Here is a 24,470-nt window from a genome sequence, read left to right on the forward strand (position 1 = left end):
ATAAGATCTAGGGGATCTGGTTGGTCGAATCCGCTTTGCATAAGTTGGCACAGACGTATTTTGTATAAGAACTCCACCAGAATCCTAGTTTTGCCGACGAACGCTCCGAGGCAACGAGTTTTTACAGGGGATGGCGTGCGTAAAGACAAAAGACGCGATAGTGGCCCAAGCGTCCTGGAACTGGCAGTACCCATAGCCGGATCCCAATGGGAGAGGCGGCGGCAACCATGTCGCACAACGGAGCATGCGGTACAGCCATAGGTCCGGGTACTGGCATGACGATATTGGCCAGGGATGTAACCCAGCAAGACTCCAAGATCCTTTGCTACGGAAGATCGAAGCTTGTTAGCGCTGCAGAATACATCGAGTCCTTTGGCTAGGCAAAGCAAAATGGAGCAAGAATCACGCCGTGCGTGTCTCCCGTTCTTGCGAAGGACTGGGCGTGTCAGCGGCGCATTCTTCAGCGCAGGCGGTGTTTCGACGACGCGGTCAAGGGCAATCTGACCGACGTGCCCAGAGCTTTGGCAGGGCCAGAGTCGGCTTCTCGAACTCCCCAAGCACCGACGATGAGTGATCCATGTCGAGAGGAGGCACATCTCTAGTCTGACATGCGCCTTGCGCTTTCGAGAAAAGACTGGGCGGGGACAGGCTGGTGTAGGAACGAATCAGGGCCACTTTCGGTGGTGCGAGAGCAAGCGGTAAGTTGAGCGGTAACGAGCAGAGGTGAGGTGAAAGAGACTCCCGTCGGATGACCAGAGCTCCCTGATCCGGGTGCCGCCGGGAACAACGCCAAGCTTCGGAAGCCGGAGGATGCATTCTTTCCGTTGGGTTTTCAGCGTCGGGCCACGCTCTGCCAAGCCCTCGTCGAGATGCGAACCATAGAATGAAATAATAATCAGGGTTCCTTGTGAGCGAGTGAAGTGAATGACTTCCCACGGTCCGCAGAGAAGGTGTGCCTGTGCCTGTGCCTGTGCCCGTGCCTGTGCCCCATCGAACAAACACACACTTGCACTCGCGCTGTTGAGCACGGGGTGCAGCCGAGAATATGGCATTCCATTCTCGGCGAAGACGACCCTGTTATCAAGCAAGACACGGGTGTAGATCGCGCGCTGACGAGAAGCTGTTGTGAAGAGAAGAGGATGGCCAGGATGGCTGGGGCTCAAGCCTCACCAAGTGACAAGTGTAGCCTCACTCACTCTCATCAGCAGCGGATGCATGCCTCAAGGTTGTCCCTTCCTTCATCGTCATCATCATCATCATCATTATCATCCTCATCAGCTTGCCCGTGGTTCATCCGAGGCTCGGTGCCCATCATTACGATCCAGCTTCATCAAAGCTCGACTGCCGACTCCTTCAATAATTCAGCACATCCGCGCTCATCCACTGCCGTGCTGATGCAGTGTCATCGCCATTGCTTATACATGATTCAAAACAATCGAGCCTACAGTGTCGAATCGCGTTCAAACATGCTTGAAAGAACCGCCATGGCAGTCCATGTGAAGCCACTGAAGTGGAAGCGTCATAGCCATGGCTCATCAGCGTCAAGAGGCTGACTGTCACAGCACCGGCGAAAGTAGATATCTACAGATGTACTCACTCATCATGGCATACCGACCTTCGAAACCATCGCTACTGAGCTTCACATGTGAGTGAGTGCACAAAGCAGCAAGAGCATCAAAATCCATCTCATTCGCTCCAAAACAACGCATGGCCCGATTCATTCATCGCTCATTGAATAGAGACATCGACCGACGAGCGACAGCCTGAACCGAACAATATTCTACCATTGGACAGCAATGCAACGATTCACGGAGACGCAACCCAAACACACTCCGTTCCCCGTTCCGTTCAGCACACCACCGTCAATTCATGCCATGCCTCGACAGACCTTCTCATATCAGCGCGAGCCAAGACTCCACCCCTCAGCCGGATCCCGTCTCTCCCCAATCCGAGTCGAAAACCAAACCGGCCCATCCCAGCTCACGTACCTCGTCCCGTTCCTACCCTTCTAGAAAAAAAGATGACAGCACCAAGTACCGCTCAATGCGCTCATTGCCTTCTATTCTTAGCCCATCGTACATGTGTGTACATACATGTGTGTACCCTCTCGTCTGCATTCCTCAGGTACGTACCTTGCCTTGCGTGCAATGCAAGCCGTGCCTGGATGGGATGGGCTCACGGGACTCAATAATGCTCGAGTAGTGTGCTCACACCTGACATGATGTCGCAGAGTCTATTGCGGCCAGCGAAGTGTCTATATATTGTCTCCCTATCTTCTGGTCGATGGTCAGAAGAAGCATCAGTCATACGCTCACGCTACTCACATGTCAGTGAACCGATCACATTCAGGAATCTTGAAAATCGACACAGCATTTCGCAACGCTGTCATCTCATCCTCATCTCATACCATCATACCTTTTATGTCATGTATATAAAAGTGTATGCAATGCCTATCCCCTTCGCTCGTGCTCCCATTCAGGTGTCGTGTCGTAAAGCCAACCCCCAAATCGCTCATAACCTGCAACTGGTACCAAGGCCAATGACTGATGCAATCGCAGACCTCCACAATGCGCTGTATTCTCTTTCCAACTCCTAGACCTTTGCAGCCAGGCTCCTGGTCGTTCGTGACCTGATCAAAGACGGTTCTTCTCTCGCCTGCGCGAAGCTCTTCTATCGACGACGACGACCCGTCCGAGACTCGCGCTTCAATTACATGCTTGCTTGCAGATCCTTGATCTTATCGTACAGCTCGAGCGCGTTGATGTGCTTCAGCTGTGGAAGAAGTCAGTGTTGGCCTTTGCGAAATTCTCCTACGTTGCATGCCGCGCTCTATCACTCACCTTGAGTTGCAAAAGCGCCAGATCCGGCTTGTCGTCAATCGTGCCAGAGAAGAGGACATTTCCACCCTGAGGCTTTTCACCACACCGATCGCCAAACTGGAGCTCCTTCTTGATGGGCGTATTGAGCATGATGCGATGCGATCCGTCGGCGCGTATGAGTAGTCGGGCTGTCAGCTTCGCATCCTCGTCATCCGGTGCAGGCTTTTTGACATTGAGTTTGAGCACGCCAATGCCACGCTCTCGCCACTCCTTCTTGCCACTCTCGACTGCCGCGTAGTTGTAGAGTTTGGAGCGACAACTGAATTCCGTGACTTCGCCTTCTTCGCCGGTCTCCAAAGATTGCTCGTAGAAGCGCTCATCTTGTTTTTCTTCCTCTTGAGACAGTGGACTCTTCATGCCAGATCGATCGTCCTCTTCATCATCGCCTCCATCGTCCTCATCCTCGTCATTTTTCGCACCAAATGGCTTCGCGCTCTTAGCGCTGACACCGAACGGTGCCGTAGGCTTGCCGCTTGCGAAGCTGGAAAGACCGCCACCTCCAAGAGAGCCAAATCCGCTGCCGCCAGTCGCGCCTGCGAGGCTGCTTCCAAAGCCACTGGCACTCTTGCTGCCGAGTGACAAAAAGCCTGAAGACGAAGATCCAAATCCACTCCCGCTACTGCCAGCAGCGGAAAATGCTGACTGTTGGCCAAGAGCGCCTCCGAAGCCACCAGTAGATGGTGGTTTATCGTTCTCTTTCGTGTTCAGTGGACTCTTTGCGCCGCTTCCAAATCCACCACCTACACCTGGTCCTCCTGTCGTCTTGCCGAGCGCACCAAATCCAGAAGATGACGAAGCTGCTAGAGCACCGAAGGCTGATGAGCTGAATGCGCTGGCAGACGTCTGTGCTTCTGCTGAGGGAGATTTGCTACCGGCAAGAGCTCCGAATGGTGATGCTGACGATGCATTTCCGAATGCGCTTCCGGGCGGAAGCTTCGTTGCTTCTTCCTTCTTCAAATCTTCTTGGGTTGTCGTAACCTCAGTAGCATCAGTGGAATGCAGGCGACTCCTCTTAGTCTTCGGGCTGGTCAATGTTTCTACTGCCGGTTCGCTACGTGCGTCTGTGCCTTGTTCGGGTGTGCCTGGCCGTGGAGGCTTGGCAGATGCGTTGGCTTCAGCATGTGCATCGGCTACCTCGTTTCCAGTTCGCTCGAGCTCGTGAGACTTTCTTTGGCCATTGTTCAGCACATCTTCTTCTGCTGTACTGTCGCGCGAGCGCTTCCTCGTGTGCTGTCGGGTAGATGTTGTAGCGTCCTGTGCTGACACGCCCTCGACCTCATCGTAACTTCTCTTTTTTTGTAGGCGACCTCGAGCTTCGAATGCCGTGCCGATTGTATCAGTCGAGGTCACGGCTTCGTAGGTTGGATCGTGTGCGCTCGCATCTGGCTTATCGGCATCTTGGAGGTGGGCCTTCTTCAGCTGCTCTCGGGTTGCCTTCTCGCTGCCCTCGGTGTCGGACAGCACGCCGTTATCTTTCTCAGCGGCCATGTTGGTGATATGGAGTTGTGGTAGGGGAAAAGAGGGTGACAGCAGGCACAAAGTCGCTCATTCGAAAGTCGATTGCAGTTTGCGAGGGCAATCTTGTGCAGGCGGATGGGGATGTGTGGCTCTGCTTGTGACTGTGCGGGTCAAGGCGCACACATGAAGATCTGTTGCGGAGCGGAGCGGTGCGGTGCCAACACACTCTGAGCGTGCTCGTGATGGTGCGTGTTCTGGGTGCAGTGCAGTGCAGTGCAGATGCTGTCGACGAGCCTCATCTGAATCGGCGGATCAAGCACCCTGGACCTTGCTTCTTCTGCGGCAGAGCTCCCGAGTCGAAACTCTACCACAACTTGCCCCTCTCTCTCTCTCTCTCCCTTTCCATCATGCTGACCCTCCATCTCCTGGAGAACGACACATCTCAGAGACACGACTGACCCTCATCGCCCGTGATGTCTCCCACGCGCCTTCCTCGGAATTGACAAGAATATGATTTATGGGCCATGGTGCGCTTCGACACACGCTGCGGGCGGCCATCGGACCGGCACTGATCAGCACAGCCACTTGAGGCCTCCAATGCCACTGCCAATGCCACTGAACTGATACTGTAGAAGAAATAACGCTCCGCTCGCACTGTCAAGCCGTCCAACTAAGAACCCTTCTCGCGCATACGCCTTCCTGGGTGTCCGTGGCCATCATGTCTGCTTCCGCCGCCATCCATCAGGACGAGATATACCCCAGCCCCACCATGAACATGAACATGAACGTGCCAGCATCAGTACGAACCCTAGCCGTGGCGGAGCTCGTCGACATGATTGCAGGCCATCTCCCCTCCGAGGATCTCATCGCCGCCTCACAGGTCTGCCGGATTCTGTACATCCATTTGCATGAGTCCAGCACCACACGAAAGCGACTACTGCGCGCAATCCAGATGAAAGCTACGAGGAATAACTGGAAACAAGTGCCGTTCGCAGATCGCTACAACAAGACTCCCAATTTGTGCCCGGCAGAACCGCCAGGAGTTGACGTGGAGCCTTTTTCGCCTCCTCCAGCACCTCTGACCAGCTTGCAGTGGATATGGGAAAGGCTGAAGCGCGCCCGAGAGCCTTCGCCTCCGCCGCCTGGACTACTGATGCGACCAGCCTGGTGCAGTAACACGTACTGCACTGGAAGTTGCATGCTTTGCCGTCCTCAATGATTGACGCTATTGGCACTGCCCGCTAGCAATATTGGAATTCCTACAACCTGGCCACCTGAACACCCCCATGTCAAGAAGTAGATTGCTTATTCTTTGCTGGAAGCTCAGTGGCCCCGTCCACGTCATTTCGGCAGAGCGACTGGCGGAACTACTTCTACTTCTACGCAAAAATCTGTACTGCCTATGATCTCCAGCTGCGGCCCGCTTCCAGCAGCATAGGCCTCCTTCCAGGTTGCGACAAGGATCCACTCTGGCTGAACCCTGACATACAGTATTGCTGGTCGGCGATGTGCCAACTTTGACATACCCATTCCAGCGACCGAAAATCCAAGGCTCTTGAGCTGTGCATCTTACGCAAAGTTGACATGGACACAATTGGCTTCCTACGTACGGGCATGTCACCCATCTCAAGTCTAGAGCGACTGCTGCAAGCCTCAAGGACCAACAGGATTGACATAAGAACCCCCGACCAAAATCATTCTCAACAAAAGTTTGAGTTCTCGTCCGTTTTGCCCCGAATACACTACCTCTCAGACGGACCACAATCTTATGACCAGGATGCAGACTCTGATCGACAATGTCGACGATCAGGTCTCTGAACCTGTCGTTCACGGCCTTTCTGGTCGAACTAAATCCCAAATCCCAGACTGTGGCTGGTGACTCACCTGGAAAACCCTCCTCGGGAATATATGTAGCGGAAGGCGCCCTCTGAGGTCTAGAATAGAGGCCAGTCACAATGGATTTCGACTTTTCCTTGGAGAAATGCTTCGGCAGGGAGGCCTTAGATTCCCATTGTGTATGTTAGGGATATCTCATGCCATGCGCTTGCGATCGGGGGTGTGGCACTGCTCTCGATCATGCCCAAGAATAGCAAACAAATTATATATTCGTATAGAACAGTGGCAGGTGATAAGTTACGATTGCGGACTAGGTGGTCGCTCGGGGATAGATTCTTCATGATGATGTATTCTGCATCACGTCGGAGTTCGTTGGCATCGTAGGAAAAGACAAGGCTGTTTCAAATTTGGTGTGCCTAAGCCCGCAATGCATTCCACTTTGCGTAAGGAGATCATTCCCTCGAAAGACTGTATATTCAAAAGATATGTCGTAGCACCTCCATGACTCCCGCCGTACAGCGTGTGATGGGCGCAAGGGGCGTTTGGACAAGCAAGAGAATTGACTTCGGCCAAGCCCTTGGAAAATCCACTGCGCTTCAACGCGAGCCACAGTGGCTCCTGCCCTATGGCCTTCTCCATTAACTGCGACCCAGCAGTCTCCATCGCTCCAACCACGAAACAACCCAGAAACCAAACAACATCCAATCCCCAATATGTGTCGCCAAACAACCACGCCGTCGCCGCATGTGCAAGTCCAGAGAGCCCAAATACCACAAAAGCCACCACCATCCTCCTCTCCATTCCTGCCCTCCTCGCCAAAACCCTCCCGAAATTTGAATAAGCTCTCACGATCAGTCTGTGCCAGAACACTCCCCAAAATCTTCGCATACCATACGCTTCAGCGAGACTTCCGAAAAGTGGCGGCCACTCCTCTGCCTCGTCTGTGCGTAGAATGGCCACGAAGAAGATGGCAAAGAGCGCATGTGCGCTTTCGAGGGTTAGGTATGGACCCAGAGCCCAGAGAAATGTCCAGATGATGCGGACGAGGGTTTCGTGATATGTGATCGGGGTGTTGTTTGGAAACAGGAGGCGGCGAAAGTAGGTTGTATAGACGGGAGAGAAATCGTCGATCTGGACTGGGAAGATGGCGGGGGAGAAGGTGAGTGGGAGGATATAGACGTAGATGAAGAGGTAGGTTGTGGCTTTCGCGAAACGGTCGGTTGTGAAGGTGAGCAGACTTTGTTGATGCTGAGTTTTGGGACAGACTTGGAGGGATGTGCCATGAGGCGAGGATTGTTCCAGATTTTCCAGATGCTAATTGGCTTCCTCCAAGGCTTGTCTTCTGCCAATTGACCAGGAGACTCCCAGAAGTGCTAGTCCTCGATCCAGAGGACGGAAATCGAGTGTGAGATCCAGACGGCCATCATGAGTGCCCATGTGCTGTCCCATGGAGCTGCAAGCTGGCCTGACATCTGGATGCTAGTATGGCTGTTTGCGGTACCAAAAGATTAGGTTTTGTCGGCGAAGATATGGTGAAGGTGAAGGCAAGCACCGAAAAGGCCAGAGACAGGATTGAAGTGGCCATGAATGAGGATATTGACCTTGGAGGAGACTAGTTGATTGAGGTTTGCTTCGTTGGACAAGAGGGAGACTATGGCTGATAACAAGTCGGGACCTGCGCTATATATGTTACGCAGCGCTCAGCCGCAACCTCCCGACATCTGGACACGAAGCGACTATCACAGACACACGATGGCATCCATGCCTTACTCCATTCGAGGTTCATGATTTTCATCGTCGAGGCATTGCGATCCACTCCAAGAAGTCACCTAGGCGGCGTTGGAGCGAACACAAATTGGGAATGTTCAAATGTGAGCAGAAGAGGGAAGTCGAACCCGAAGGAAATCAATCTTGATCTATGAAAACTCCTAACGAGCGACAGCATCCAAAGACCCAAGGCAATCTAGACAAGAAGGATTAAAAGGTATATGTTGAATGCCCAAATCCATCCCTCCAATCCTAAATCCCCTCTCCTTGGAATACATCCCCTCCCTTCCCTCACCACTGCTCCAGACCTCTTCTGCCTGCTACACTCGTCTAAGAGACCTGCAAAGCAGCGCTCAAATTCTGACGATCCTCAACAGTCAAATCCTGGTACTCAAGACTGTTGCTGCTCATAGGAATAGGAACCGGTCCCCCAGCCTGAGCCGGGTCACCAGTCAAAATAGTCGCAAGATTCATACAAGCCGGGGGAACATTGCTAACAAGAGCAGCTCCCAAACAGAAATCATTAGTACACACCAACCACATCCACTTTCCATTCCGATCACCATCTCACTTACAAGTCTCCCCAGAATCCGTTATCTCAACGCTTCCGCCCCCGTTGTTGTACTGATCGTTCAACTGCTGAGTGCATTGATCGATCGATTCCTGAGAGACGTCAGGTGGAAGTTGGCGGCGCACGAGTTGCGTGAAGGCCATGGCGTGACGCTTCATCTTGGCGTCTGGAAAGTATTTTAGGCACAGTGAGGCCCCGCCACTGATTACGCCTCCTGCGACACCGCCTGCGATTGCTGCGACGAAGGCTTGGGGTGCTGGGCACATTTGGAGGAGACCGGCTGCTGCGGCGACTGTGACGAGGACGGATTTGGAGGAGACCATTTTGAATGAAGTGTTGTGGTTGGTGGTTTTTGGGGGGGGGGGATTTGGAGGTGATTGAGATGCTGATGATGAATTTTGAAAAGAGGTGCTGAGGGGAGCTTTTTATGTCTCTCTGGTCCCAGCCGGAGGGTCACTGCCTTGACGGTAGCTGCTTCATTCACTCTCTGAGCCCTCTACGATCTTCCCATCGTCGTTCCATCGCTCATCCAGATTGGGAAGGCCGAGGACTCCAAAGGCCCTCCAAGGCTGTCGGTCGATTCCTTCTCTTGGTATTACGTTCGAAGAAGACATGCTCCGAAATAACCAACATGCTGTCGCTTGGATGGGACTTCCAGATGCGTTGTGGTATCTCATCCTTCATGTATGTTCGTCACCTTGGTTTGCAACACCATGATTGAGGCCGCGAGTCAAAAGTCATCGCCGCCCACCTCTCTCTCCATACTGGAGCGTCGTTTCCGTCAGCAAGGCACATACGGAGCGTTTGGAAGGTGACAACCATCCACAGCCCTCTCGATGAACCCTCAAGCGCTGTGCGAGAAGGAGTCCATACCTACACACATCATCCCTACTAGAACATTGAGCTGAAGCCCATCGTCAGAAAGGATGCGATATTTCGTGACCTCCCCACCCGATCTCTGCGCCTAATGCATCGAAGAGCGCATATCGTCATATCTAAATGTCTCCGATGATCGACACACGGCCCTTCTACGGTCCTGCGCAGCCTCCTCATCTCATGAAGCTGACAGGGATACGGTAAGAACCCGAAGGTTCCGGGACAGAAGCCATGAGATAGAATTTCCTGATTCATACAGCTTGATAAATGGGAGAAGGATGGATGCCAGGTTGTGTTCGACATTCTGACGCAAGACGGATTCTTCGTTTAGGTACTATCTACAGTATTGAGCCCAGCGGGACCCAAAAATCCATCTCGTGTCAAGAAGTGCCGTAGATGTTTAGATTGATGGGCGGAGCGAGCGTTGGACGGCAATTTTCCAATGCGGAGAGGATGTGAGGTCGTCACCAAATCACAGGATCTCAAGTTCAGGTACTATGGATTTTTTTCTGCTAGCCTGCATGCTGGAGTTGTACATGTTGGCCGCCATGACCACAATAATCACACTGGCAAGACTCAAATCCATACCCGTTGCCACAACGACATCCCATTCGATCTTCCTTCCTGGAAGATACGTAGATAGCTTATCCGTTCTTTTGGCCGTCATCATGACCCTCTCTCCCACGTAGACATTTGTTCTTTGCTTCCAGATATCCTGATGGTAAGGTAGATCAGCACGTAAAACTTGCGCGCGAAGGTGTTGCTTTTGGTTTTTTTTTCTTCCCCTGCGCCTCTGCTTAGGTACTTACCTGTCCGCGAACCTGAAGCGCGACATCCCCCTGAGTTCCATCCACAGCAGCCGTGTTCTTGACGTGAACGTCCAGGCTGTCTTTGAAGACGCTGAAGTTGGGTGCGAGTCTGGCGATGGCTGTGTCGTTGCCCCCAGGCAATTCAACGTACCATGTTACGCCTATGGCTTTGTGATAGAGTTCGAAAAGTGGGAGACCAGAAGCATCTCGAAAGGAGCGTCGCTCGTCCAATGTGCCATATTTCCCGTCAACGGAGAAGAGGCTTTGAGGCTGAGTTTTTGCCTCTGTATCGTCTCGATTACTCGGGAAGAAGATGGTGAAATTGCCACTGTGAAGCCCTTTGCCATGTTGCTAGACGCGGAAAGTTGTCTGCTTGTCGACAACGTGCTCGTTGCGAATCGCTATTGGAGCTTTCAAGTCGGACAATTCTGGTGCTGGCATGGTGGAGAGAGTTACAACGAGCACGTCGAATGCTTGAAAAGTGTCGATTGATAGGTTGGGTGAGAGAGAACAATGGACGAGACAAACTCACCTGCCCTTCGAAACGAAGTAAGTGAAGCTGTGCGGCACTGCACAAGGATATTCCCGCCCAGTTGGCATACTAACAATTAGCTTATACAGCTATACATGCAAATGGTGTTGTATATAGAGTGCACCCCACAGTGTCTACTCAAAGCAGTGCTATGGGCGCTAAATGCTACTGGTAAGGGATCGTGCTTGTGGACGGACAAGGAGGTGATGTTGGTGGACGAATGCCGAAGGATTCAGGCAGTCTCAGAAGAAATCAAGATCAAGCAAGTACCTAGCAGATGGACCGACATCGGCGCCGAGTGCTGCGGCTGAACAGTCAGGCTGTGATGTCGACCTCTTCCTGCGGCTGACACGAAGCGAATACCGTGTTGTTTTCTTGGCTGATGCGAGAAATTGCTTACTTCTTCTCACCTCACACGAGTGCGAGTCGAAGAGTTGTCCATCTTGTTCAAGCATAGCAATTTTCATCATGCGCCAATCCCTGCTCAAAGCACTGTCTTTGACGCTCTCCGCCTGCCATGTCTTCATGGCCTGGAAAATATGGTCGCTCGTCACAGCCACAGCTTTCCCAGCGATGGTGGTCATCTCCGAGTCAATGGCACCGGCTTTCCATCGAGGTGATTTGATTCTGTTGTGGAATCGCACGAGCGATATTAATGTTGGCGACATTCCTGTCGTTTGGTTCAAGGAGCAGAGTCTACCAATGGTACATCGCTGCGTCCAAAGCTACTGGGAAGACGGCCAGAACGGACCCATGTACGATGTGCGATTGCATATTCAGATCTGAGCTGACCATGCCCATGCAGACAGCACTTTCTAACCAAGGGCGACAACAACGATGCAGACGATACTTCGCTGTATCCTCCAAGAAGGACTTCAGTGCGTCGAAATGAGGTGGTCGGAAATGTTATCGCGTATATTCCATTTCTCGGTTGGCTGATCATTGCACCTCGCGAGATATTAAACCGGATCTCGATGGCTTCTTCAAAATACTGGGCTATTTCGCGGGTATGACTGGTGTATCGCAGGTAGTAATATTGTAGGGTCGGTTCGCATTTCGACTCCGTTTGAGAATGCCCGGAATGCTGCTGGGTGTCTCGTCAGCAGCCAGACCTCGCATCATACTATGAAGGAAAGCCGGGGGAGCGATTGGGGTCAGAGAGAAGATTAGACAGTCGACATCAACCAATGCGAGTCCTTCAACGGGTAGGTGCCCGCAGACCGAACCCAGAAGCGGTGTTCTCGAAAGGCTTTCCGTCTAAGGATGAACATTATTCATCATTTGAGGTGAAGAAGGACATTGGGAAGTTACTCACCAGAAGAAATGCGCCGTGGCAAAGCCTCGTTGAAATTCTGAATGACCCATTCAGTAGTCCATCTCAATGGGCTCAGTCTGCTGATCGTCTAGCTCGCGAGCCACTCGGCGGTGCGTCAGAGAGCCCTCGATGGGATCCTCATCATTGATGTAGCCTTCCCACTTACGCTTATGGCGCTGGTCATAAGGAACGTTCTGCTGCGACGGACGGCCTCTCCGTGACCCAGAATGAGATTCAGTGCGACTGCCGTGCGAAGATTGTGGCTGTTTGCGCTCGGCAGGCTGCGACTCGAATTTTTTCACGGTCGCATACGCCAGAAGCTCGTCTTCTAGACTGGACACATCTGAGACCGGCGAAGCAGGACGGACAGGCTCCGGCTCAGGCGCGTCAGCGGCATTTTCTTGCGCATCTCCTTGTCGCTGTTCCTGTTCGTGCTTCATCTGCCACAATTCTGTTCGCCGAAAGACAGCAATTTGCTCGTCAGTGAGAGTGCGCTTGACGCCATCTTCGTAGTAGCCAAGTCCATCATCTTCTTCGACACCGAGGGCTGCCTCTTTGGCCACGAACCAGTTGTCGGGCTTCGTGTCATCTCCGAAATGCGCGAACTGGAAGCTCAGGAGATCGTGCTTGACAAGTCAGTACTTACCATGGAGCGCACAGTTGTCTTACTCCTTTACCTCTGAGAGTTTTGGTAGCGACGCGTAGTACTCGTCGCGAGCCTTCGCCGCCGCTTTGGTCTTCACCTTGGCCGCTCTGGACCTCGCGTTCTTCTTGCGCTTCTTCTCCTTCTGATGCTTGGCGGCAGCTGTCCTGCTCTGCCTCCCGCGGGCGGAAGACTCTGACATGGGCGGCGGCGACGTCAGGCCAACTTCGGCCGTATCGTGATATGCATGCAGTGAGGACGCATTGAAGAGGAGAGCTTGATCGCAGCGCAGCGTGACAGGCCAGTCGCGCCAAGACTGCCAAGAGAAGCCAGCGGACCGTCCCTCCCTCGCAAACCGAGCCAAGACTGCCAAGAGGAGCCAGCGGACCGTCCCTCGCGTTCCGATCGGCAGGAAGATCGATGACGATGGCCGCAGCCACGGTCAAAGCCCGGACAATGCAAAGGAAATACATGTAGGCGTCACTTCTACATAACAACAATATGACACCAACTCCATAGACAAGTCCAAGACCATTCCTGCGAGCTACACCGCCATGGCCCTCTATTCCCCGGTCCATGTGCTGGACCATTACTACCTAGCCATCACCCTCCTGGTCACCGTGGCATACCAGCTCATCGGCTTCGCAGTTGCATTCACCTTGAAGTTTGACAAGCTGACAGATTTGTGAGTGTCGTAATGCTGCAAACCCTTGTCGCTCGAGGCATAGTGCTAACAGAGTGATTCCGAAGCATGGGAGGAACGAATTTCGTCTGGCTGGCCATTCTCACGCTAAGCATGAGCGGTACCACCCATGCAAGGCAAATCGTGACATCGATCTTGATCATGCTCTGGGGAGCCCGTTTATCAGCCTTCCTTCTCTTCCGAATCTTGAACACTGGCACTGACACCCGATTCGACGACAAGAGAGACAAGTTCTTCCCGTTCCTCGGATTCTGTCTTTCAGATGGTTTGGGTCTGGACCGTCTCTATGCCGGTGACCATCCTCAATTCCCCAAATGTCCTTCAGTACCCGCAACCATCGTTTGGCAAGGCCACGGATATCATTGCAATCATCGTCTTCGCCATGGCGTTTTCCATGGAGGCCATCGCAGACATACAGAAATATCGCTTCAAGCAAGGTCCAGGCAAGGAACCGGGTGCTGTTTGTGATGTTGGCTTCTTCAACTGGTCCAGACACCCCAACTACTTTGGCGAGATCATGGTGCAGGTTTCGATCTACATCATTGCCGTCACCCCGGCAAGCTACGGCACCGTCCCGTCAGGATCCGGAGCATACGCAGCACTGTACGCCTCTTGTGTTGGCTTCATCTTCCTCACGACACTGCTCATGTTTGTCTCTGGCCTTACGCTCCAAGAGCGACCAGGTGCGAAGAAGAGATACGAGAAGGGCAATGGCTGGCACGCGTATGAGAAGTACTTGCAGGAAACCAGTATTCTCATTCCAATGCCACCTGCGATCTGGAAGAGACTACCCACGATAGTGAAGAGAACGGTCGGACTCGAATTCCCCATCTACGTTTTCGATCCTGCCAAGCATGCCGACCCAGATGCAGTGAAGCAGAACCGGGCTGAGCAGGGACGCTCAGAGAGTGACGCCGATGGCAATCGCCCAAGCAGTGAGCCACTAACACAGTGATTGCTGCGGCGAAGACTCATTGAGGGTATTCCGACATCACGCGGTCTACAGCGTTCAGCATTGCCAGCATTTTCTGTAAATCTAGGATAGATCTCCTTCGAACGACCTAATCATGTAAGAGATGACGAACAATTCACCCTCCAATCCCCAACTCCTTCCTCACTCAACAACAACCTTCTCCTCCTCCTCCTCCCTAACCTTCTGCCTCTTAGCATCCGGCATCTTAACATCATCCCCCTCAACAACAGCAACCCCATCAGCCCCAGCCCGACTCTGCCTCCCCCCATCCTCCCTAATCTTCTCAAAACACCTCCTATACGCCTCCCTCACCTCCACCAACTCCACCTCACACCCCTCCTCCCTATACTCCCGAACCTTCTCCGCCAACTTGCCCGCATCCAACCAACAGTTACTCCTCTCCGCCTTGATAACCCTCGCCTGCTCCTCGAGCGTAAAATTCTCCCAAGCATACCCGGGCGCCAAAATCTCTCGATACAACCGCAACACCTCATTATGCGAAATCGCTTCTCCCGGGTTGGTGAAATTGTAGACTCCCTCCTCGCGGTGTTCGGACATGGCGATGGCGATGGGGAGGAGGTCCGGGAGGAGGGAATGGGAGTTGGGGACGTTGACGACTTTTTTGTACGTGGAGATTTTGGTGACGAAGGAGCGCGGGTGCAGGTCGGCGGAGACGGGCATGCGCAGGCGGAGGATGAGGGTTTGAGGGAAGTTTTTCAGGAAGGTTTCGATGGGGGCTTTGGTGGCGGAGTAGAAGGAGCCGGTGAAGTTGGGGCGGTCGGTTTCTTTGAAGGGCGCGCTGAGGACTTTGGTGTAGTCTGGGGTGTAGGTTGAGGTGTAGATGCCTGGGGGGGTAGACACGTGTGGGTTAGTGGTGATGTGGATGGATGAGGGAGGGGTGGGACGTACAGCCTGTGGCTAGGTGGGTGAGGTGAATTCCTCTCGTGTAGCATTCGTTCGTCAGGATGAGGGCTCCGAGACCGTTGGCTTGCATAGTCTCGATCTTGTGGTCCTCGCACCAGTCGACGTTGGGTCTTCCTGTCTTGCCAGCACAGTTGATGACATGTGAAGGTTTGATTGTGTCGAGGCATTCTCGGACTTCTTGTTGCTCTTCCATGCGGATCGTGGTCCCGAGAACTGTCTTGCCTTGTTGCTTGAGAAGATCGATCATCTGACCACCGATCCATCCTCCTGCACCCCATACGAGGAACTTGTTTTGCTTAGCTGCGGGCATGCTGGGAGGAGAACGTTGGTATGTCAGTGACGGAGAGGCTGAATCTTGAAGGGTGGAACGAAGAGCAGAGAGCATCTGCTGACGGTGAGAAGGAAACTTGCTTGAAAGTGAGTGTGGGAACGGTTCTCTATCGACCGTGTGCTCTAATAAGTGGGCAAGAAGTATGTCTGGATTGTGCTACACCATGCAAGGGATGAGTAGGCGGTATGCACCTCAAGTGAGGAGCTTGTCGACTTGAGCAAGGCACAACTGCGTGCAGTCTTGATGCGTGGTTCATTTCCGCGTCTGTCGTTGCATGACCACAGAGTATCTGGGCACGGTCAGTAACGTTACACAATGCAATAAATCAGCACATTTGGATTTGACTTACGCAATGATCCCTCCCACAGCAAGTACAACTCCAACCAGGCTTCCATCTTTGAGCGGTTTTCTGGATATGATCCAGCCCATAGCAACGATAGCGCAAGTCTTGAAGTGACCAACAACGGTACTGCTGACAGGCCCAGCTTCATTGATGATCACGAATTGGGACAGATTGATGAGACATGCCAGGAGACCGCTCTATATCGTGATCAGTAACGTAGTCTGTCAACACCAGCGATGGAACTTACCAGCAATATCAAATACCATGAATGAGACTCGGTGCTTCTCCAGACCGTCACATCATCCGAGAAGGGAATCACATACAGCAGGATCAACACGCTCATCGGTGCTTGATTCATCAGGAGTTGGACGCTTGTGCACTCGAGCGTCTTGTGGTACTTTGCGATCCAGACCGTATAGATGGAGCTGGCGAAGACACCAGTGAAAGCGAATAGAACGCCCCAAGAATTCGTGCCTTGCATGTTCGCCTCTCCAGTAGGCTGTGTGTCGAAATACGATACCACGGCTACCCCAACACACACCGGAACCAGCATCAACGCAGCATATCTTGGGATTTTGGCCTGGTACAGGACGTAGTTCAGTGTCGCGACGCAAGGCGTGAGGAGTACGCGAGCGACTTGGTAAAACTGAATGCTGGAATTCGCGAGCGACGCATTTGGCAGGACGACGTTGAAAATCATGGCCAGAGCGAGTGGCACCACCAAGTATGAGTCGATGCGTTTTGCCTGGAAGATTGGGATCGAGGTCCGAGAAAGAGCGTACAGAAGGGTGAAAGTGACGGCGAAGTGGAAAGCGGCGAAAGTGACTTGAGCGTGCTTGAGAGAAGCATTTGAGAAGATGCGCTTGTTGACGAAAACCTTCGCAGATATCAGTCAGCCTTGGTTCGTCGATGTCGGTCTCAGCGCTCACAATCGCGGCTGTTCCAGTGGTGTTCACTGCTGCGCTGAGCCAGAATCGTCTGCTCAGACCTCTCGGCACAAGGACTGGCGGTGGTGGAAAGTTGTCCTTCTCATCTTGCTGCTGCAGGAACGCTTGTGCCTCTTCATAATTTTCGTTTGAATCTCTTGCTTTCTCGTCCATTGTGCTGAGCCTGATGCGAGTACTTTTGAGGTGAACGGCTAAGGGCTGGCTCGGAGCAAAGTGGTGGATCTTGGTTCTGAAGTGCCTGAATACCAGTCATACACGTCCGCTCTTCGAAGAGATCCCAAGTACGCAACCAATGTCGCGGATGGACGCGTTCCAGCGCGTGGGCAGGCGTATGCATTCCATTCAAGATATGCGCTGCGCCCTTGCTGCAGTCACAAAGAACATTCATTATTCGAAGAGAGACCAGCAAAACAAATCCTTTGCGCGTCAAAAAGTGTCGCCTTGTACTTTTTCACAATGGAAGCTCTCGGTGCAGGCTGGCAGACGAGTGGTAGGTGGCCAGGAGAATGGACTGGAGAGATGCTGATTGATAATCACGCAGGTAGCCTGGAATCGCGATTCTTCGTCGACGATGGGATCTGGAGAGACGCACCACTTTTGACAGGTCAGACGTCCTTCGAGCCTTTGCCTGATGTCAAAAATATCCTGGTGACTGGAGGAGAAGGATTTATGTAAGTCAAATGGACGGACCTGATTGCAAGGCCAGGAAGGGATTGACGATGCAGTGCTTCTTGGCTGGTCCGACATCTGGTTGTCAAGTACCCCGATGCGTACAATGTTGTCTGCTTCGACAAGCTGGACTATTGCAGCTCGTTGAATAATGCTCGAATGCTCGAGGGTCGACGGAATTTCAAGTTCTTCCATGGAGAGCTCACCAAGCCCGCCGATGTCTTGAGGTGCGTCCGCAAGTATAACATCGACACCATCTTTCACCTTGCGGCACAATCGCACGTGGACTTATCCTTTGGGAATTCATACAGTTTTACCGTCAACAATGTGGTTGGGACACACGTGCTGCTAGAGACTGCAGTGGCTGTGAAGACGGTCAAGCGGTTCTATCACATATCCACAGACGAGGTCAGATACGGCTATGGATGGAGTGTGCGGAGGAGGAGAGAAGGGGGGTTGCTTACGTTGAACAGGTCTACGGCGAAGTCGCGATGGATGCTGCAGATCTGACCGAGCACAGCATCCTGGCACCAACCAATCCATACGCAGCCAGCAAAGCGGCCGCAGAGATGTATGTCAGAGCATACGTACAAAGCTTCCAACTGCCTGTGGTGATGATCCGCTTGAACAACGTATACGGGCCTCATCAAGTGAGTGGAATGTTGGCCGCAACATATGCAGGGCACCGCTGACTGAACGCCAGTTCCCGGAAAGTGGGTCAGCGGATTGCGTGTGCTGGTGGTACATGCTGATGTGTGGCAGAGGTGATTCCCAAGTTCATCAACTTGCTGCAGCGTGGCAAGCCACTCTGGATCCATGGTGATGGGCAGAACACAAGGAGGTACCTCTATGCCGGGGATGCCGCCGACGCATTCGACACGATCTTGCACAAGGGTGAGATGGGGCAGATCTACAACGTCGACTCGCGAGACGAGATGTCCAATCTGGGCCTGGCCGGGCGACTGTTGGAATCGTTCGGGGTGAGCGATACGCCGAATGCAATCCAGCACACCCGAGACCGTCCATTCAACGACATGAGATATGCCGTCGATGGCAGCAAGTTGCGCAAGCTCGGGTGGAGGCAGAAGGTGTCATTCGAAGAAGGGCTGGCGAACACGGTGGCATGGTATGGCAAGTTTTCCGGGTGGTGGGGCGAGATAGAAAACATCCTGGCTCCGTTCCCGGAAGTCAAGCACGATGGCCATGGCGATGTTGGCGTGGAAGAAGACGGCTTTGTGCAGGAGAAGCAGAGGGCGCGAGCATCATGTCTACAGCAGGCCAACGTAGGCGCGCCGATTTACGACCCGCTTGGGAAGGGGAATTTGCAGACGGCCAATGGCGGGGGGAGAAAACGGAAGGCTGATGCGCTGGATGAGGAATGAGGCGAATGTCAGCCTGATCGCGTCGTGGGCATGTGCGCGAGTTGCTGCTGAGAAGGTGGTGGTGGAAGGCGTGCGTGATTCCTCAGGCTCACGTTCAGGCTCAGGCTCAGGCTCAGGCTCAGGCTCAGGCTCAGGCTCAGGCTCAGGCTCAGGCTCAGGCTCAGGCTCAGGCTCAGGCTCAGGCTCAGGCCTTCCGTCAGGCTTCTTTCAGGCATACCATACAGACATGGGTGGTCCCTGTCGTCCATGCAAAATGACGCCGACCACGGCAAGCCCCGGCAGAGCGAAGCGAAGCGAATGTCATCACCTCTCTCTCCATCGCGAAAAGCGAAGCAGTGTTTCTCGTCGTCGTAATTCTTCACGTGTAGGCAGGCATGACCACATGCCACTCCATTTGTGCGACATGCACCACTCGGCGGTGCAGTGCAGCGCAGCGTCATAGGTGCCGTGCCCTTTGCATGCATACCCCCCAAATCCACTACGCAAGAAGATGAGGCCAGTGGCTTGCACATCAATCCTCTAGCGAAAAGGCTTGAGATTGACCTGCCCTGCTGCAGTAGGCTGCAGACAGTCATCAGACATCTGTGCTTTGACATGCACATGGGTGTATGGAGAGAGTCTATTCTCCATACTCCCATGGCTCCAAGGTAATGCGCATGACGGTCTCGGGTGATGTGTGAATGGTATGCTGAGCACCGCGAATATTCCCCATCGGCTTGTATTAGCATTTCGCGAGAGGTACAAACGCATGCAGAGGAGGCTTGATGCTCAAATGTTCTGAACGTTATGTATTGGTACATTCGTCCCGCCACTGCTGTCCTGCCTCGAAACATCATCAGTGTACATAGCAAGCGCCCTGATAGCGACCGTGCAACCTCATTCGACTGGACTTTTCATCTGCCGTTCATAATCAATGGCCCTGTCACCACCCGGCTCCGTCTTCGGGGTATTGGTACAAAAATCATCCGACCCTGTATCTCGCTTCTGTGCGCCTCAACGCCTTGCAAATCAATCCATCAATCAATCAATCCAAGAACCCATGCGCCATCGAAACTGGGGTATCAAGTCGAAGTAAGCGATTGTCGTGGAAGTAAAAGCCTGTAGCGTGCCTGTTCAACGCTCTCTTTCTCAGACGCCATAGCGTCGTCGCTCTGTACACGCAGTAAATTCGTGTGAAATGTATTAAATCGTTCACTCGTCATCGTCATCAGGCGATGCATGTTCGTGGCCCTCGCCCTTGTGGACCTTGCGATGTCTTCGCAGGTTTGAAACCACCGAGAAGTGGCGTCCACATCCCTCAACATCGCATGCAAAGGCTGCAAGTGATCAGCGTGATGGCCCGACATCTGCGGGAACACAAAACTTACGCTTCTCGCCAGTATGGCTGTACATGTGGGTTTGCAGAGAGCTGGGTCTGGTGAACCGCTTGTCGCAAATCTTGCACTTGTGCTTCTTCTGTGAGCTGCAAGACACTTTGGAACTGAATTGGCCCATCATCGATTGTGGTGCTGGTGGAAGGCCAGTAAGACAATTTGGTCGGGGTAGAGTCCTCGAGTTTGGCATGTCGACCGATTCGCTGGCGGAGCTGTAGTCGCCTGCGGACGCCTCGCTGACCGAGCTGTTGTAGTAGGTCGGGTACGCGCTGGCGGAAGAGATGGACGAGTGGGTGGAGTGCCCCGATGGGAATCCATACGAATCGGTGGGGCTTCTTCCAGAGCTGTGCGAGGTTCCGTAGAAGTTTCGTGGTGTAATGTCGGTCTGGCTCATGGCAAGCATGCCGCGGCTAGCATCGAGAGCATCGTTAAAGCTCTGTCGCTCAGCTTCAGACGCTGAGTTCAGTCTGTCGTTCAAGTCAATCAATGAGCTTTGACGGAACTTCTGTGCCTCAATAGGCGTCCCCATGAACATGGTGGAAGGTACTGACGGGTGCGACGAGCGCCTGTCATAACCGTACGCGGTTGCGTACTGTGGCGCTGGAGTTGGAGCATATGTGCCTGCACTTGGTGCGGCAGATGAGTAAGATGCAGCGTATGGCCTGGGCGCGCTCATGTCTTGCGCGAGTTGTAAGCTGGTCTGCTCGTAGAGCTGTGGGTCCACCTGGGGAAGAATACCTGAAGCCATCGAGGGCGCCGAGACGTGGTCACCAGCATATGCAGCCGAAACCTGTGGGGCCTGAACATATCGAGCATCGGCGCCAGCAGTCGTCTGTGGCATCGATGTCGCATACATCTGACCTTGGTTGGAGGCCGGAGCAGACACCCAAGGATTCGTGAAGTGCGGATGCTGTGGGTACCTCATCGCGTCGTAACCCATTGGGTGGAAGTGCTGCCGTGAATCGACGGCCATGGCCATGTCGTCTGTGTAGCTTGGAGGTGGAGGGAGAATGAAGTTGTAGTCGTCGACGACGTTGAAGCACCGATATTAGCGCTGGGCCACGAGTAGGCGATCAACGCTGGTGAACGAGTTTCAGAAACGTGGAGAGACGATCAAGAGTTGGAAGATGTGCGGGATCAGCGTGCTTAAGTGTGCCGTTCCTCGAGGCTGGGAGCATCCGAAGGCCAGCGGGCTGTGGGGATCGGTTTGCGGTAGGAGGCAGTGCCGATCCCAGGCGTTATGGTTCCTGGAGGGAGACAGCGGAGTGTCAATGGGTAGAGGATGGGACCCCTATGCACGTAGCAGAGCCGGGGCGATGAGCTGTTGCAGCAAGAGGTCGACGGCGAGTGTTTCAGATGTCCGAGTCGTCTTGCGTGCAGCGGTTGCAAAGTCCAGACGCGGTGATGGGCGGTGGAGGACAGAGAAAGCAGTGATTGTCGGCAGCCTATGTGATTCAAGCAAAGACTATCTCAGCAGGACGGAGGGGGCTGAAGCGCAAGATAGCGTGGGCGGCGAGTGGGAGCAGGGACGATGTTTTGTGGGTATGGCGCAGATCATGGACAGACGGGGCCAGGCGAGGGCGAAGGCGAAGGGAGTGTGATATGTATGTCGAACGAGGTGTAGGGTAGGGTAGGGTAGGGTAGCGCGCCTTTACACAATGACGACGTGGTCTGCGAGAGGAGCCGCCATCCCGGCAAAGGGTCCATGCACGCCGCAAGCCCATCCCATCTCTGAAACGCAGCGCCATCATCCAGCGACGGCCGCACCCCACACATTTCAAGCCATCGCAGCAGGGGGGGTCGGCGGGCGAGGTGTGTGCACGGCCGGCACCATTCAGCGATCGCGTCCTTCCTTGCTTAGCGCGCCCGTGCCCTGCGTCATTGCCCGCTTCTCCGCGCGAGAACTGCTGGGACGCTGCGTAAGTGTACGCCGACCCTGCTTTCTGCCTCGACCGCTGTGCTGTGCTGTGCTGTGCTGTGCCTGTACATACAGTAGTAGGCACGTAGGCGGTCGAGTACATACAGCACACGCCATCCAATACACTCCCGTATGTCCACCTTCGCCTCAGCGCCACGCCATCGCCGCCGCCGTCGCCCGCCGCCGTCGCCATTTTGGCGTCCCTTCAAATCGTCCGCGATGCTGCCATATCTCACCGTTCAGCGCTCAATAATAATCACAATCTCCCGTGGATGAAGTTGAACTTCGCCAGATCCAGATCCAGATCCAGCAACACCGAGTGCGCTACCAGCCGACCAGCCCGCATCCAGCGCGCTGCCAGTTGACATGTCTCGCATTGCCATTTCGCCCGCCAAAAATAGGGCATTGGAATTGGACACAACGGCCGTCTAGTGTGAAGCCATCCCGCAAGCAAGATATATCAGCAAACGCACTGCCCTCTCCTCTCAACCGTCGCAATTTGCCGCCTTTTCACCACCAACACGCCAAATGCTTCCTTTCTCAGCGCCGAAGCAGTATGTCCAAATTCCATTCCTTCTGCTACAGTACCGGTGCAGTCGACTCGTGCAATGAATGCATTTGCCCTCCCTCTACAAATCTGCTTGCATCTCAACAGCCATACCGCCTCGGCTTTTCCATCCACTCAGCATCTCCTCCCGTCTTGTCACCTCTAGCGCGCCGCCCCAACGACGCCGACCACTCTTTACTGGCTGCGCTTGACTGCAAGATCCACGCCAAAGGCGCCGCGCCGCCGCCACATCTTTCAAGCTCAACTCAACTCCTTCGGCATCACTGTTCCGAACAGCACACCAAGCCAACAACAGAGACACCCGACATCAAGCAGAGCTGAGCCAGCCATAGACGTTATGCTTATGAGTAGCCTCAACTCTAAACGCCTACTCTCGACGACAAGGGATAAGCACTGCAACTGCCCGATACGACTCTGCGTGATCCCGCTTGGAGCCGAGAGCGCCTCATCTTCTTCTCTCCGATATCCGATATTCCCAGCTGACCCGCCGGTGACTTTACAACCAATTTCAGCGCTACAGCACCTCTTGCAGCTTATCTATGCGGAGAAAGCTCACATGCTGCTGCCAGCTGGTGAATAATGGAGATGAAAAGACCCGCTTCGTGCTCATTAACCGCGGCTTTGATTCTCCCTCGCGCCAGCAGCAGATGCGTCCGTGCCTGCAGGACCGATTCGGTATCTTTGACAGGCAGTCTACCGTTAAACCTTGTATTGCGAATGATCCACCGGTTTTGGCATATGCATGCAATCTTGTGATACTTGCGAGTCGTGAGAGCTGATGAAGTCTTCCAGCAGAGTAGTGGCAAACATCTAGGGATGGCATTTTGCGCGACACGGACAGCCTTTATTATTGACTGATTTGGCACAGTACACACGTGTTGGTGATTTGCGCTGCACCATGCACATTGTTTCAGGTACGCGTGCGAGATTGTCGCATGTTGACTGCAACTACTGTGTTCTTGCACATGATGAATTCGGCACCTCGAGCGGCACTATCATGAAAACTTCAGCGCTGTGCTCGACCAAGGCGCTCGCCAACAAACTCTGCGTAATCAATATAACGTTAGAATATGCACATCGGGTATACAGAATCTTTTCAAAAAGCCTCTCCCAAGTTGCAAACTCAACATACGAGTTGATACGACCACCATGGCCCACGGGTCCACTCTGGGAAAATAAGCGCCACCACTTCGCCATACCTCGCAACTCCGGGAAATGCGGTTGTCGTTTAGGTGCTGTTTTTGGAGCTTTCTTCGATCTGCAGGCGTAAGGGGTGCGAAACGAGCAGCAGAGGCGCTTTAAGCGTAAATCAAGTCGGCTGTAGTGTAACACGCCACAAAAAAGTACAGTAGGCCGCTTTTATCCCGCATCTCCTGCTTGTGATGGAAACGGTTTTCGTCACGGAAGACGCGTTAGCAATGTGGAGATTGCGTTCAAAACTTTTACAAACAACAAGCGTCAAGGGTCAGTCGAACACCGCATCGAGGACTTTTCAACCCAGCTGATCCGGTAGAGCTCATCTCCTGCAATAGATGTACCTTTGTGCTACACACGTGGTGATTCATTTCCTGGTTGTTTAGCTGCTAACAATAGTGATTTGGTTGATGAAGGAGGCGGCACCGTGATGTCGTTCCTTGGTCTCAGATGGCAGGT

At 53.5% G+C, this 24,470-nt stretch overlaps 10 protein-coding genes across 10 annotated transcripts; 5 read left to right on the forward strand and 5 right to left on the reverse strand.

The window, feature by feature from the left end:
* Nucleotides 1-1,796: 1,796 nt before the first annotated feature.
* On the forward strand, nucleotides 1,797-2,735 carry MYCFIDRAFT_178101 (uncharacterized protein; the record flags this gene model as incomplete). Its single annotated transcript, XM_007932020.1, has 7 exons — nucleotides 1,797-1,991; nucleotides 2,035-2,095; nucleotides 2,125-2,203; nucleotides 2,231-2,250; nucleotides 2,292-2,574; nucleotides 2,607-2,624; nucleotides 2,666-2,735. 7 exons carry the CDS (start codon nucleotides 1,797-1,799, stop codon nucleotides 2,733-2,735), a joined length of 726 nt encoding a protein of 241 aa, XP_007930211.1.
* MYCFIDRAFT_79429 (uncharacterized protein) lies at nucleotides 2,710-4,367 on the reverse strand (the record flags this gene model as incomplete). Its single annotated transcript, XM_007931953.1, has 2 exons — nucleotides 2,710-2,772; nucleotides 2,841-4,367. The coding sequence occupies 2 exons, from the start codon at nucleotides 4,365-4,367 to the stop codon at nucleotides 2,710-2,712; spliced, it is 1,590 nt and encodes a 529-aa protein (XP_007930144.1).
* Nucleotides 4,368-4,791: 424 nt separating this feature from the next.
* Nucleotides 4,792-5,732, forward strand: MYCFIDRAFT_212237 (uncharacterized protein). The gene has a single exon (XM_007932021.1). It carries the CDS (start codon nucleotides 5,056-5,058, stop codon nucleotides 5,554-5,556), a length of 501 nt encoding a protein of 166 aa, XP_007930212.1. The 5' UTR covers nucleotides 4,792-5,055; the 3' UTR covers nucleotides 5,557-5,732.
* Nucleotides 5,733-5,783: 51 nt separating this feature from the next.
* Nucleotides 5,784-8,118, reverse strand: MYCFIDRAFT_208814 (uncharacterized protein; the record flags this gene model as incomplete). The annotated part of the gene is made up of 13 exons (XM_007932022.1): nucleotides 5,784-6,367; nucleotides 6,403-6,508; nucleotides 6,535-6,569; nucleotides 6,612-6,641; nucleotides 6,671-7,410; nucleotides 7,440-7,534; nucleotides 7,568-7,645; nucleotides 7,675-7,785; nucleotides 7,815-7,830; nucleotides 7,867-7,884; nucleotides 7,917-7,938; nucleotides 7,990-8,002; nucleotides 8,026-8,118. The coding sequence occupies 13 exons, from the start codon at nucleotides 8,116-8,118 to the stop codon at nucleotides 6,288-6,290; spliced, it is 1,437 nt and encodes a 478-aa protein (XP_007930213.1). The 3' UTR covers nucleotides 5,784-6,287.
* Nucleotides 8,119-11,202: 3,084 nt separating this feature from the next.
* Nucleotides 11,203-11,672, forward strand: MYCFIDRAFT_124842 (uncharacterized protein; the record flags this gene model as incomplete). The annotated part of the gene is made up of 2 exons (XM_007932023.1): nucleotides 11,203-11,483; nucleotides 11,534-11,672. Coding segments are annotated over 2 exons (420 nt in total), but the record flags the coding sequence as incomplete, so codon positions are not given.
* Nucleotides 11,673-13,240: 1,568 nt separating this feature from the next.
* Nucleotides 13,241-14,460, forward strand: MYCFIDRAFT_204848 (uncharacterized protein; the record flags this gene model as incomplete). The annotated part of the gene is made up of 3 exons (XM_007932024.1): nucleotides 13,241-13,371; nucleotides 13,437-13,654; nucleotides 13,800-14,460. 3 exons carry the CDS (start codon nucleotides 13,241-13,243, stop codon nucleotides 14,342-14,344), a joined length of 894 nt encoding a protein of 297 aa, XP_007930215.1. The 3' UTR covers nucleotides 14,345-14,460.
* Nucleotides 14,461-14,503: 43 nt separating this feature from the next.
* MYCFIDRAFT_34055 (uncharacterized protein) lies at nucleotides 14,504-15,596 on the reverse strand (the record flags this gene model as incomplete). The annotated part of the gene is made up of 2 exons (XM_007931419.1): nucleotides 14,504-15,207; nucleotides 15,272-15,596. The coding sequence occupies 2 exons, from the start codon at nucleotides 15,594-15,596 to the stop codon at nucleotides 14,504-14,506; spliced, it is 1,029 nt and encodes a 342-aa protein (XP_007929610.1).
* A 366-nt stretch (nucleotides 15,597-15,962) lies between these two features.
* On the reverse strand, nucleotides 15,963-16,837 carry MYCFIDRAFT_34034 (uncharacterized protein; the record flags this gene model as incomplete). Its single annotated transcript, XM_007931416.1, has 2 exons — nucleotides 15,963-16,157; nucleotides 16,208-16,837. Coding segments are annotated over 2 exons (825 nt in total), but the record flags the coding sequence as incomplete, so codon positions are not given.
* Nucleotides 16,838-17,426: 589 nt separating this feature from the next.
* On the forward strand, nucleotides 17,427-18,958 carry MYCFIDRAFT_143599 (uncharacterized protein; the record flags this gene model as incomplete). The annotated part of the gene is made up of 5 exons (XM_007932025.1): nucleotides 17,427-17,578; nucleotides 17,633-17,984; nucleotides 18,050-18,226; nucleotides 18,280-18,289; nucleotides 18,339-18,958. The coding sequence occupies 5 exons, from the start codon at nucleotides 17,427-17,429 to the stop codon at nucleotides 18,956-18,958; spliced, it is 1,311 nt and encodes a 436-aa protein (XP_007930216.1).
* Nucleotides 18,959-20,161: 1,203 nt separating this feature from the next.
* On the reverse strand, nucleotides 20,162-20,776 carry MYCFIDRAFT_100847 (uncharacterized protein; the record flags this gene model as incomplete). Its single annotated transcript, XM_007932026.1, has 2 exons — nucleotides 20,162-20,274; nucleotides 20,326-20,776. Coding segments are annotated over 2 exons (564 nt in total), but the record flags the coding sequence as incomplete, so codon positions are not given.
* Nucleotides 20,777-24,470: the final 3,694 nt, after the last annotated feature.

This window comes from Pseudocercospora fijiensis, assembly GCF_000340215.1.
Source record: "Pseudocercospora fijiensis CIRAD86 unplaced genomic scaffold MYCFIscaffold_8, whole genome shotgun sequence".
In the NCBI taxonomy this organism is placed as follows: domain Eukaryota; kingdom Fungi; phylum Ascomycota; class Dothideomycetes; order Mycosphaerellales; family Mycosphaerellaceae; genus Pseudocercospora; species Pseudocercospora fijiensis.

Bases quoted from the DNA above. Each gene is read 5' to 3' on its own strand.
- MYCFIDRAFT_212237 (XM_007932021.1), top strand. From the start codon at position 5,056: ATGTCTGCTTCCGCCGCCATCCATCAGGACGAGATATACCCCAGCCCC.